General features: G+C 42.6%; 1 protein-coding gene across 2 annotated transcripts in view; it reads right to left on the reverse strand.

The window, feature by feature from the left end:
• NR5A2 (nuclear receptor subfamily 5, group A, member 2) overlaps positions 1–12,193 on the reverse strand; it is a 123,673-nt gene that overhangs the window by 34,472 nt on the left and 77,008 nt on the right. For both annotated transcript variants that reach the window (XM_012650475.1, XM_012650476.1), the window contains exon 6: positions 10,320–10,467. In XM_012650475.1, coding sequence (XP_012505929.1) covers positions 10,320–10,467 — 148 coding nt within the window. The remainder of the gene's footprint in view (positions 1–10,319; positions 10,468–12,193) is intronic.

A 12,193-nucleotide genomic window follows, 5' to 3' on the forward strand; every position in this document is an offset into this window, starting at 1 on the left:
TCCTCTTTCTCGCATGTGGAGTCCAAAATCTCAGTTCAAACCCTGACTGTACATGTCTGTCTGTGAGTCATTTAACCTCTGTTCGCCTCAATTTCCTTATTTAGAATGAGAGGTGTTTGTACTTGGCAATGTCGTGGGTTCTTTTCTATGCTAATGTTCTAGGATTCAGTTTTTCCAGAGTTAAGGCCAAAGTTGCTGTCGGAAAGTTGGGTAGCTCGAAGTGTAGGTGTTAGGGACAGTGCCCCTTGATGACACTCCTGGAGGTGACCCCACGCACAGTTCCCCAGCTCTTTTCATGCAGCTAGTTGCTGTCAGATTTGTGTGACATGAGGGTTGACAAGGGCCTTCTCATTAATAACACAAGATGGAAGAGAATAGCGTGTGTGCGGAACAAGCATCTGTTCCGTGGAAAGCAGGAACAGAAAGACAGATGAGATGCATGCAGCATTGTTGATGGCGTGCTGCGTTTTGGAACTTCAATGGATGCTCAGTGCCTTATTTGGACAATGGTGTCCCCAGGGTTCAAAGTGCAGTTTGGCATCTATTGAGGCATTTTCCTCTCTTTGCAAAGATTGCGCGTTGCCAGTTCATGCACTGCCTAGTACAACGGTTTTGCATAGTAGGCACTCAACATATTTTGTGGGATTTAATGTTTCAAAAGTGATGAAAAGCCTTTCACTTTCACGTTTGTTTTTGTTTCCTGGCTCGAATTGGCTGTTTGGAATTTAACCTTCTTAACCAAACATAGCAAGAACCCAAGATTGGGCTCATCAGATGTGTCAGTGAACTAGAAGGACGTTCTAACGAAGAACTCAGATGTGAGCCACTCATTCACTCCACGCTAGAGTAGACCTGGGTGTGCAGAGTTCACTGCTGTACAGGATCCGAGCTGATCGGGTTAACCGACTAACCTCTCCCGAGACTGTGCTAAGACAGCCACTCCATTCCGAGATTCTAAGCGAGTGGCTGGCATGGATAGCAGGGAGAAACGCCAAAGCGCACAGCATTCTCACTCGATTGTTCTTATTGCTTATTTCCAGCTTGCCAGGCAAATACGTCGCTGAAAAATCACCTCGCTAAATAGCAGTAGTTAACAAAATGACAACATTAGCATTAACAGCTAAAATATGATAAATATTTTGGGGCATAAGCTATTCAGAATGTGTTTAAATAAATGCTATTTAAGCAATTATATTCTCATGCCAGCAAATAACAAATGATAATCGCTTCTTCCCTGGCTCTAAGTACGTATTGATTGAGTTCAAACCTAAAACTCCAAAGTGAATTATATCTGGTCACTGCTAAACTGCCTCGCTCGCTGAAAGGAAAAAAAATCCACACAACACCTATTATGCTGCATTTAATTAAGACAAGCATCAACTTTATGTGCCATTATTTGCTTCTGCCAAATCTCTATGGTGTAAATATTGAATGGTGGCATCTCTTGAATGCTAATCAATCCTTTCTGAATTTCAAATGATTACACAAGTTTTAGGAAACGCTTATTTGCTAGCACGACCCTCAGCTGCACACGCATCAGTGAGGCATTGGTGAGAAGGTATGTGTGGTTAGCTGACAAGTGTCTAGTGACTGTTTTTCTAAATTACAATGTCACATATGAAAAGGTAAAGACTGAGACAGAATGCAAACTGTAAGAAGAACACTGGGATATTTCTTTTGTTTGTCTTCATGAGGAACAATTTAACCAATGCACTTGGGTAAAGACTGAGGTAAATACACTGCTTCCCTGGACACCGTGAGCCGGTCAGTGATGGCATGTGCGTGCATGTGCGTGCGTGCGTGTGCGTGCGTGTGTGCGCAGTCACAGGTGGAGGAAGCTGTAATAACACAAATACCGTGACCAGCTTCAGGAAGGACAATTATCACAAAATGGGAAGATTGGTTTTTGCTGTTTCAAGACCAACGTTTATGCAGCTACCATATAGGACGCATTTTATGACATGCAGACTGTCATGCTTGTTTCAGAATTAAGTTAATACTCAGATTTAAATTATTATGCACAAATATGTACATTTATACTGGCTTTCAACCCTCCTGAAGCTCCTCCAGCACTTCGGGAGGGAGGCAGTCCCTTAAGGAATAGGAACAGGCGCCTATTTTGCTTTCTGAGTTAGCTGTAGGTGGGCTGTCTAGCGAATGACATGTTGGTGCTGTTACCCTCTGACTTATAAAGTAAATGACTAGTTCCCTCTGCTTTAGGCACAGCAAACACAATTTAATCTCTACGATCAGATTTCTCTGTTGGATTTGGAAGTTTCTTTTCTTAACTGGGTTTAATATTGCAAAAAGGGGAACGGGGGATTCATGCTCCCTTTGTTTCTGTTGCTTTGCTTAGACCTGTGCTGTTAGTCACCTCCCCACCGCCCACACAATAGGGACGCCTAGTTGATGGCAACAAAACACAACACCACAACACAAACTCAACAAGTTGCTGGGCCTCTCCTAGAGAAGTGGGCAAAAAAAGCATCCTCTTTCTTTTTGTAACCCCCTGCACTGCCTTTTCCAAAGCTGCGTCTACAAAATCTCCAGGCTACTCTGCAAGTGCTGAGGAGATGGCGCACAGGGACTCCGATCGTGTCCCCGTGTGCATCTTCTTCTGGGCAGTCGTGGCTTAGGATGGGCAGAACGCCCTGCCCGGAGTTCCGAACACAGCCCAGGCCAGACAGCTTTCCTTTCCCAGTCAGACAACCCCGTAGCTGGCAATCACCAGGCTCCTCTCCAAGAGGGGGGAAGAAAATCCCCCTCATGATTTACACTGCATCGCCACACTAACATTGGGACTCAGACCACCAGAAGGAATTGCAATTTAAGTGACCAGATTAAACACCCTTACACCCTCCACTGCACGGTTAGGGCGTCCTTCCCAGGGACAGCAAACAGCTGAGCAGACAGGGTGAAGAGGCCATGCAGGGTGAAGTCTCTTCTCCTTACAGGAGAGCACATGCCCGCCCTGGTGGGAGCTTCATAACGGTTTTTCCCACGGAGCAAAGGGAAAGGTCCTCTCTTAAAGAAAAATGTAACAGGCGAGCAGAAAGGCTCTGAGTGAAGTGCTGTGGTTTTCTGGGCTATGTTAACACAGGAGCCTTTTGTGTGACTCATTTAATCATGGAAAGTCTACTATGTCTACAAGTCTCTGCTGTCTCCTGTTAAGTGAGATCACTAGCTGCTCTGTGATTCTTTGCCCATTTATAAAGCCTTTATTTTTTCAAATGAAGTGTGTGTGTGTATGGAGAGAGAGAGAGAGAGAGAGAGACAGAGACACACACACACACACACACACACACACACACACACACACCAAACCAACAGTGACGAGAGGGAGTTCCCACATGTGATGGCTCTTGCTGGAGTCGTAACCCTGCACAGAGACCCGACAGGGCTTGAGAGCAGACGACCAGATCCCTATGGGCATTCTGCTTCACCAACTGCCCTGCGGGAAGCTTTGACAGTGAACCTTTGCCAGGTTCTGATACTGAAAGCCAGAGGGCAAATGGCATACTTAGGTAAAGGGAAAACAAGTGCTAGATCTTTATTTAAATGTCAAAGCAGAAGAATTACTGAACAAAATTCAAATGAGGAAAAAAACGCTTATCTCATATCAGAAACTACAGACTATTGGCAAACTAACGACTGCAGATAAATTTCCTTACTCAAACACCTATACTCGTCCACATGTGTCCACTAGTCAACATGGTGCAATTTTATTTACCACTAACAATGTCCACATTGCATCGCACGAGCAGAGTTAGGGCGGAAGCCTTTAGGAAAGTGTAAGGCTCTACCTGAAGACAGAATTTACAGGCTCACTACAGCCCTCCCCGCAAGGACCTTCATCCACCCAAACCTTATAGACAAGTTGGTTCCTCTTTTCTCCGTTAGGGTTTTTAATCCCAGTGATCACCAGAGGGGAAGAGGATGGCCATCACTTTTGTAATTTTTTTCCTTTTACCATCACAAAGAGTCAAAACACGTGCTAAAACAGACATATAAGCTATGATCACTTAGCTTTCCTAGTGTCTGGCAAATGGCCCAAAGAAAACGTCAACCCTAAGAGATGACATTAAACTATGAAGAGAAGTCTTTGGAGAGGGAGGGACCAAAGCTTCGAGCAAATGCTTTTCACTGAAGCTCTGTGACCCAGAGTTCACCTGGAGACAAAAACAAACAAAAACTTATCATACACAGCTGACCCTTGAGCAACGTGGGTTTGAACTGCGAGGGTCCACTTATATGTGGATTTTCTCCAACCAAATGCAGAGGTAAAATGCAGTACTAACAGGATGCCAAACCCCAGGGCTGACGACTGTGGGACTGGAGCAGGTGCGGATTTTGGTACCTGCAGGGTCCTGCAACCAATGCCCCGCGGACCCCAAGGGATGACTGTATTCAGAAACCTAGGGACTTAAAAGCTATGAACTACTTGGCATAGTCAATAAAGATTGGAAATTCATGTAAAGTATTTCCCTGCTGTTACCCAATAGAGGGTGGTTTTCTTTTGGCTCCATGCTCTTCGGGTGACTGTCCAAATTTCCTATGTCATTTTACCTAGATAAATGGTGCCTTAGTAAGTGCGGTCATCCCTCAGGGCACAAGGGGGTCAGTTCCAGGAACGCTGCATATACAAAAACCCCTAAATACTCAGTTCCGCAGCTGGACCTTCTGGACCTTCAGAACCTGCAGATATGAAAAGTCGGCCCCTGTATGTGGGTCTCGCATTCCACGATACTGTGTTTTCCATCCGTGTTCAGTGGCTGAACCGCAGATACTCTGGGCCACCTTGTTATTTATTGAAAAAAACAAAACAAAACTGGTGTATAAGTGGACCCGCCATAGTTCGACCCGAGTTGTTCAAGGGTCAGGTGTATGGGGTGTTTTTAAAATACTGACTGATGAGCTCAAACGTCTCTAAAGAGGACCTCACACTGGAGCAGAGAGCACTGGCTGACATTGGGGGTTGTTGGTTCTAGACCTGGCTCTGCGCCTACAATGTTGGATAAATCACTTAATTTTGTTTCTTCAACTACAAAATGGGAGGGCGCTGTTCTCTTAGGTCCCTACCCTCTGTAAGGGAGAAACTGAGTGATTTACCCACCTGAAGCACTTTATTACTAACCCTAGCAAAGGAAAGCGACCTTTGTTAGCGTTAACGCCTCCTATGGCTCGTTTTGGTGTTTGACATGCTTGGTGTCAAAATTTCGAATAGAACCTACATGCTGGTCATCAGTAATTAATTCCATTTATTATTTTATTCACAAAGAAGGACTCTGTTTAGTCTCTATTTTCCTTATAATAATCCCCTTTATAATGTGAAGATTTACCTACTTTATAAAGTTTAAAAAAAAAGCCAAATCCTCTAATATTTATCCGTAGGATCTATTTTCCAGCCTTTCTTTCTTCAAATTTTGTGCTTGTTTTTCTTTTTTTGAACTAATTTTCCCATTTCCCATTACTTTTTTTTAAAAAACCTAGAAGTTGGGAGGAAAAGCATTCTTTCATTCATGAATGCAATAAATACGTATTAAAAACCTGTACCTGTCAGGGAGTATATGAGGAGTAAAACATGCACCGTGTTCACGAACCTTGTAGTTTATTAATCTGGTAGATGAAAGGCCTTCCTTCACTAAGAAAACCAGAGCGACCACACGGCCCCACTTTGTCTAGTGTCAGAAGTAGTTTAAAGCAGCCACGACAAAGAGAAAACTGTTCTGCTCTGCCTTAAATGAACCATTTTTTCCTTCCAAATTATGATTTCAAAGGTCTTCCAAGACCTGAAGGTGTTACTACCCACCCATTTTTTTCCTTTACCCATCTGTTTTCAAAATCCTTTCCAGTTGTTGATCAAGTCACATTGTTTATTAATAAACCATACCATTTATTCTGGGGCATTTCAGTAATTGCTTGGATGATCTTTTATATTTAAGATGATGTGCTTTAGGCCGGGCTCGGTGGCTCACACCTGTAACCCTAGCACTCTGGGAGGCCAAGGTGGGAGGATTGTTTGAGCTCAGGAGTTCAAGACCAGCCTGAGCAAGAGCAAGACCCCGTCTCTACTAAAAATAGAAAAATTAGCCGGGCATGGTGTGCGCCTGTGGTTCCAGCTACTCGGGAGGCTGAGGCAGGAGGATTGCTTGAGCCTAGGAGTTTGAGGTTGCAGTGAGCTAGGCTGACCACTGCACTCTAGCCCAGGGCAACAGAGTAAGACTCTGTCTCAAAAAAAAGTCCATTTATTTATTTATTTAATCAGTAAATATTTCGTAAGCCCCTACTGTGTACCAAGCAATGTGCTGGAAATCTGGGGTACAGAGAAATATAAAGGACAATGTCTAACCTCAGTTGAGATTCAGCCTAGAGCATTAAATTCTACTGCACAGAAGTATTTGCAGAGAGGAACAGTCCCTTCGAAGGGACTTAGAAAGTCTAAACTTAAAGAGACTTGAAGTAAATTTTCCCAAAAATTTAGGCTTGGGAAATTCCCTCAAAGAGAATAACAATTTTTAATTCAGCTGAATATAAGAAATGCTTTCAGAAATATTGGCTGGTAGGACAAGAGAATAATTTAAAACAAATCAAGGGTATTCATTAGGGGATATAGGATGTAATATGCCTCTCATACTTTCTCTTGCCACCTGGGCTTCAAGAAGAGTCTAGCAAAGTCCAACCGTTGAGTTTTCAGGATAAGAAAATGCAAAGGCCAGAGCTGCATCTTAGTTGGCACAGTCTGGTTACTTGTTGCTTTAAGCACTTATGCCCCATTCATGTTCCTGATGGGCTTGAACCTATCGTAGCATTATTCAGGATGCTGCAGTTAGAAACTAAGTGATTGCTCTCCAGTTCTGCTTTTGTTTTCAGGAGGGAGCAGCGTGTAGGAACTCTGCCTATCTTTGGCACGCATGCCATAATGATATCATCTGAGGACCATGATCCCCTGGGCTGCTTGCTCTATAGGATTTATTTCTACATTGGCTGATGGCATCAGTTGCTCTGATTCCTTTTTTAGAAGGTAGAAAGTCATATAAGCCAATAAATAAACATTAGCAATCTTATTCTGGCCTCTCTAGTCAAACTTAGAATATCTCTTGGTCAATTTAGAATATCTCCTTTTGCACCAAGTTGTAAATTGGCTCAAATTATATTCTCTCATAGTTAGGCAACAAAATATGGTAAGTTAACAGGATTTTAAGAAAACATTATAACTAACAGAGATGGGGCCTCCAGAGATTATTGTATTATACACAGAGGAATAGCCTCTCGAGAGAGGGCATTTTTTACTTTTGTTTCCTTTTTCAACCAACGTAACAAATTGATGTCCACTCGGGGATACAACATGGGGGAAAATGAGACAGATCAGAACAATGCGAGTCAACGGTGCTTTTCATTTTCGCCCTGTCATTAGCTTTTTGTGTAGTCAGTAATCGACATTAGTGAAGAACGGCTTAGGAGGAGGACGGCTGCTCTTGGCTCAACTGGGCAGGCACCGCTCCTGTAGATTTTTCTATTCCAGCAAAACACCCGGAAACCTGAGGCTCACCCTGGACTTCTCCCTCTCTGCTGCCACCCCCCGTAGCTGGCTCCCATCCCTCATTTCACGCCCATTCCCGTGGGGTATCAAACCACATCTGGCCACGGGGTTCCCGGCATTGCCCCACCCTCTGTCCCCTCCACTTTCCACGCTGCTACACAAGGCAAATCAACTCGAGTGACTCAACGCGGCCCCGCCTTTTATAAGGACTGTGCCGTACTTTCCGTCGTCCACAGAGCGAAAACCGCAGCACCTGCGTCCGCTCGCATCTCATCCCAGCGCCTGACACATCCGTCGCGAGCACCCAGCGAGGATCAGCTGAGTGGCTCGGAGGTCTTCGGTCCCGTAACCAGGCTCTTGCCTACCTCTCCAGCTACGTCTGCGGCTTCCCTCAACCGTATTCGTCTGACAATTCCCCCAAACTCGCTTTGCTCTCTCGTGTCTTCACGCTTTTGCACTGGCTATGCTTTTGGCCTGTAATGCTGCACCTGCTTGGGACCACATCCTACCTTCTCTCACCAAGTCTGTCTGCAAAACAGCGTCATCTCTCACGCGACATCTCCGCTGCAGTCCTCTCTCAACACAGCCCCTGGCCTCTGACCAGTCCAGAAAATCCTCGTTTTACTCCAGCACCAAAGGGGCTCGGGGCTGGGCTGGGATCAGAATACACCGGGTTTCAGACTCAGAGGGCTGAAGGCTCATAGGGATTGGGACAGCAGGTGCTGGCTTAGGACTTGGGCTCAGCTTTTAGCGGTGGCCCTGGTATGATTTTATCCTCAATCTAGGTGTTCTGGGGCTAGTCTGGGTACCTAAAGGTTGATTACCTCCATAGCTCAATAAAGTTGAAATTAAAAAAAAAAAAAGATTATTCATTGTTCCTATGGGGTAAAACCATAGTTTTCCACTCAAAAATTAGAAACTACCTGAATTTTATTGCCAGTCACTTTTTTCCCTGCTTCTTTAAAAATGAACTCTTGGTCAAAACTGTATTTACCTCTGATCTGAAAGCCACGTTTTCCTTTCTTCCTTAAACAACAAATAGGCATGGTTTCAGTGGCTATTAGGCTAGCTGGTGGTCAACATGCTCATTAAAGGAGGGGGTGTGTGACTGCAGTTCTGGCAACTATCTGCCCCAGTCGTTCGGGAAGATAGTTTGTGAGGTTCAAAGGTTGAAAGCATTTCAGACCTGCTCCCCTCCCCCACACTCTTGGCAGAGAATACAATCATTTTTAAAAATGATGAAGGAAAGATGAAAGTGTTGAAAACTAAAGATGGCGCATGGTTAATGTACGCATCTTCAAATGTAATACAGTTCTTCAACTAATTTAAAATACCATTGAAGTGAGATGATGCTCTCTAAATATTTTATCGCTAAGATGCTGTAAGATTTCTGACACATGTACTACCACATTTTCCATTTAATTACTGATCAAATGTACTAGTTGAAAAGACTAAGATATTGCCATAAACCAGAATAATTTGTGCAATTACAGCAAGAAGGCCTCTGTTATCTTTCTCTTTATAAAAACTGTTGTTGGGTAAAACAGGCAGACTTACTTGAATAGAACTTTCCTTTTTATTGTGGTTAATACAGAAACCACACAGGATCCAGTCCTGGCATTGCAAACCTTTGAACGCTACATCTGTGAAATTCTGTTGTCTTTTTAAATTTTCAGTAACATTTCTTTTCGCTATATTTATCACATTTTCCAAAATATGAAAATGCTCTTTTTATTTTAAATGTTGACTACACGTGAAAAATTAACTCTGGTTCTATTATTTCAAACTATTCCTTTATTAGCAACAGTTGTGCAGTGCTGTCAAGAAGAATTTTAAAACTAAAGTACCAAATTTGGAGAGTAGACACATCTGCTTTGCTTTGCAGTTTACTTCATTGTTTTATTTCTTAGGATATGAATTCACAACTATCTTAAAACTGAAGACTAAAGAAAAAGCATATGTTGGTAAATCTGATTTCTGCATTTTTTTTTCATTTGAGGGAAGTTGCCTCCCTCAGCTGTCTGCCAATAAGTAATAAATGGACTTGGCGAAAAGTTTATTTAAGTTGGCTTTATTAAGCCAACAAAATACAGAAATCAAGTAAGGGACAGGCAGAAAAATCTGTTCCTTTGAAGTCAATAAAAATCCATCTCCTTAATCCTTTTTTCATTCCGAGCGGTGGTGATTTTTCTCATCTGACTCACTGAGAACCTTGATTTAGCTAATCTATCTTGCTTAGTTATCTTTCTTCTCCAAAGCTTTCCTAAAGAAGCATCCTTTCCCCTTGACAACTGTCATCTTTTATACTTGCATAGTGGTGCATCTGGTTATAAACATTCTTTAGTTAATCCCAATAGAGATTTAAAAAACAGGTTTTTAATTACTATCCATATTTTAGAAGAATAAAAACAGCAGTAGGTAGCAAGCTGAAACAAAAGGCGCATAGAAATGATCAATGTGGAAAGATGGCTATAATTTGATATGATACATCTTTCCTGAGCTATCTCCTTTAAGCCTCTGTCAGAGCTTTATTTGACTATTTCTTACCTGTCCATTATGAAAGAAAATCCAGGACTCCAATTGTTTAACTCATTTTCCACACCTCAACCTACCCACAAAAGGGCTATGAATCATGTAGAAATATATATGACAATATGTTCACGTTCGAAGGTTTCATGATTTGAAAGGAAGGGCAACACAGATTGACTTCAGGACATTCAAACGTCAGTATCACTTAGTAATCCTTGCTTGTATGTAGTATGAGAAAAGGATTTCTTACCTAAACTGAAGAGCACCAAGAATTTCAAACACACAAACTCTCGTTGATCAAACTGCAGAGAACGAAGTTTTGCCACGAGCTCCTGTGCGTGACTCATGAGGTTGTTGAGGGTGGCCCCAGCTTGGGATGCTATGATAGAATAGTCCACCTGCAACACAGAATGACACAGTTTTAAGGACGATTAGAATGAGAAATACATGTTTCACTTGAGATTGTTAAGAATTGAGGAAAAAATCAGGCTGCAATACAAATTTATAACAGAAGACTTTCCCCATGAAAGTAGGTTGAGACACATTCTATAATTACAAAAGGTCTCTTAATTATCTCGATAGATCTAATCATTTTGTAGGAAACAGATTTTGGATACCTACATTATAAGTATATATACCAGAAAGGTATATATACCATTTTGAGATTACGTTATCACATAAGATAAAAATGCTTAACTCTCACGAATGAGTTGAAAGAAAAATACACTGTCCATAAAAAGTAAATCTAGAGTAACATTCTATGGGATTACAACGATATTAACTAGTACACGAGGAGGATACAGGCAGAGATACATTTCTATTTCTATTGTGACACTGCATTTTAAAGTAATCATGGTTCAGGATTGCATGCTTGTGGATGATGAATCACATTTAAATTATTCTTTAGTTTGCTGCTTCCTAAAAAGCTATGGCATAAAACTGCTATGTTCAGGTCATTACATTAGATTACACCAGATTAATGCATTTCTCTCTAAAGACAGCAACGACCTTATTTATGAGAAGAATAATTCCTTAGTCTGGAAAGCAAAAAAGAAAAGGCTTAATTTCCCTTTCTATTAACAGAAAAAAATTGCTGCTAGGCACCGAGCTTAGCTTATTCGTGGGGACATAGGAGGCTCAACGTATAACAAGTTAAGACGTTGGGATGGCTGTCAGTGACAGTCCCGGCTTTGCTGCCGCGATTACAGCATAATGGGAAAGCCCAGTTGGTACCTGACGCTCCCGTCCTTTTTTGCTGGAGAGCTCTCGGGCAACCAGACACTCTTTCAGGTGCGTTTAGTATTTGCAGCAGCAGCAAATTTGTCTGGGAGGCAAGTCCTCATCTGCCACTCACCCAGAGCAGACTGTATTAAATTTTTATATTTATTGACATTTCATTACCATAATTGACTGCACTCGCTTCTCTAGGAGAAGGCACAGGGCTGCCTCCTAAGCAGGAGAACTAGTCCCTTGAGTAGAATTTGCAATTAAAAACAAGGCAGAATGGATTTTTTTTATTGTGTAAATATGATGAGTTGAATTTTCAGCTTTAACTGGAGAATACAAGGGTGTACAGAAACCTTTTTCAAGAGCGAGAAAAATTATGAGTCGGTGGAAAGACGACCCCCAAAGGTGTCAATCAGTTTATATAGAGTCAACTATGCATGAAAAAGGCACAGTTAATGTGCGTGCGAGGAAAGCTCTTGCACCAGGCCCAGCGTCGTCCTACCTGCTTTACACGCGTGCTGGTGTCTGCCCACTAAATTGAAGCATCAAGCGTGCTAAGAGCGCCTTTGGTTTCTATTTCAGAGTGTGTGAAAGAAAGGGTCCGTGCACGGACGACCTGAACCCTGAGCTGGAAGCAGACAGACGAGCTGCTGAACTCTGGGGAGCGTGTCGGGGTTACCCGCCTGGCACACAAAGTGGTGTCCCAACTATCATTTTCCGGTTCTCTGACAGGGGAATTTTCTGCTTTAAGGAAGTTCTTACTTAAAAGAGGTGCCTGTGCTCTAAATTCTTTAAAAAGCTGTGGAGTCTAATGACTCCAGGTAATAATGACATAAATTCTACAGGGCCAGATGGGGTAGGCGAGGGAAGGAGAACCAGAAGGCCCAATGGGGCAGC

Source organism: Propithecus coquereli, unplaced genomic scaffold (assembly GCF_000956105.1).
Source record: "Propithecus coquereli isolate 6110/MARCELLA unplaced genomic scaffold, Pcoq_1.0 Scaffold328, whole genome shotgun sequence".
NCBI classification, from domain to species: domain Eukaryota; kingdom Metazoa; phylum Chordata; class Mammalia; order Primates; family Indriidae; genus Propithecus; species Propithecus coquereli.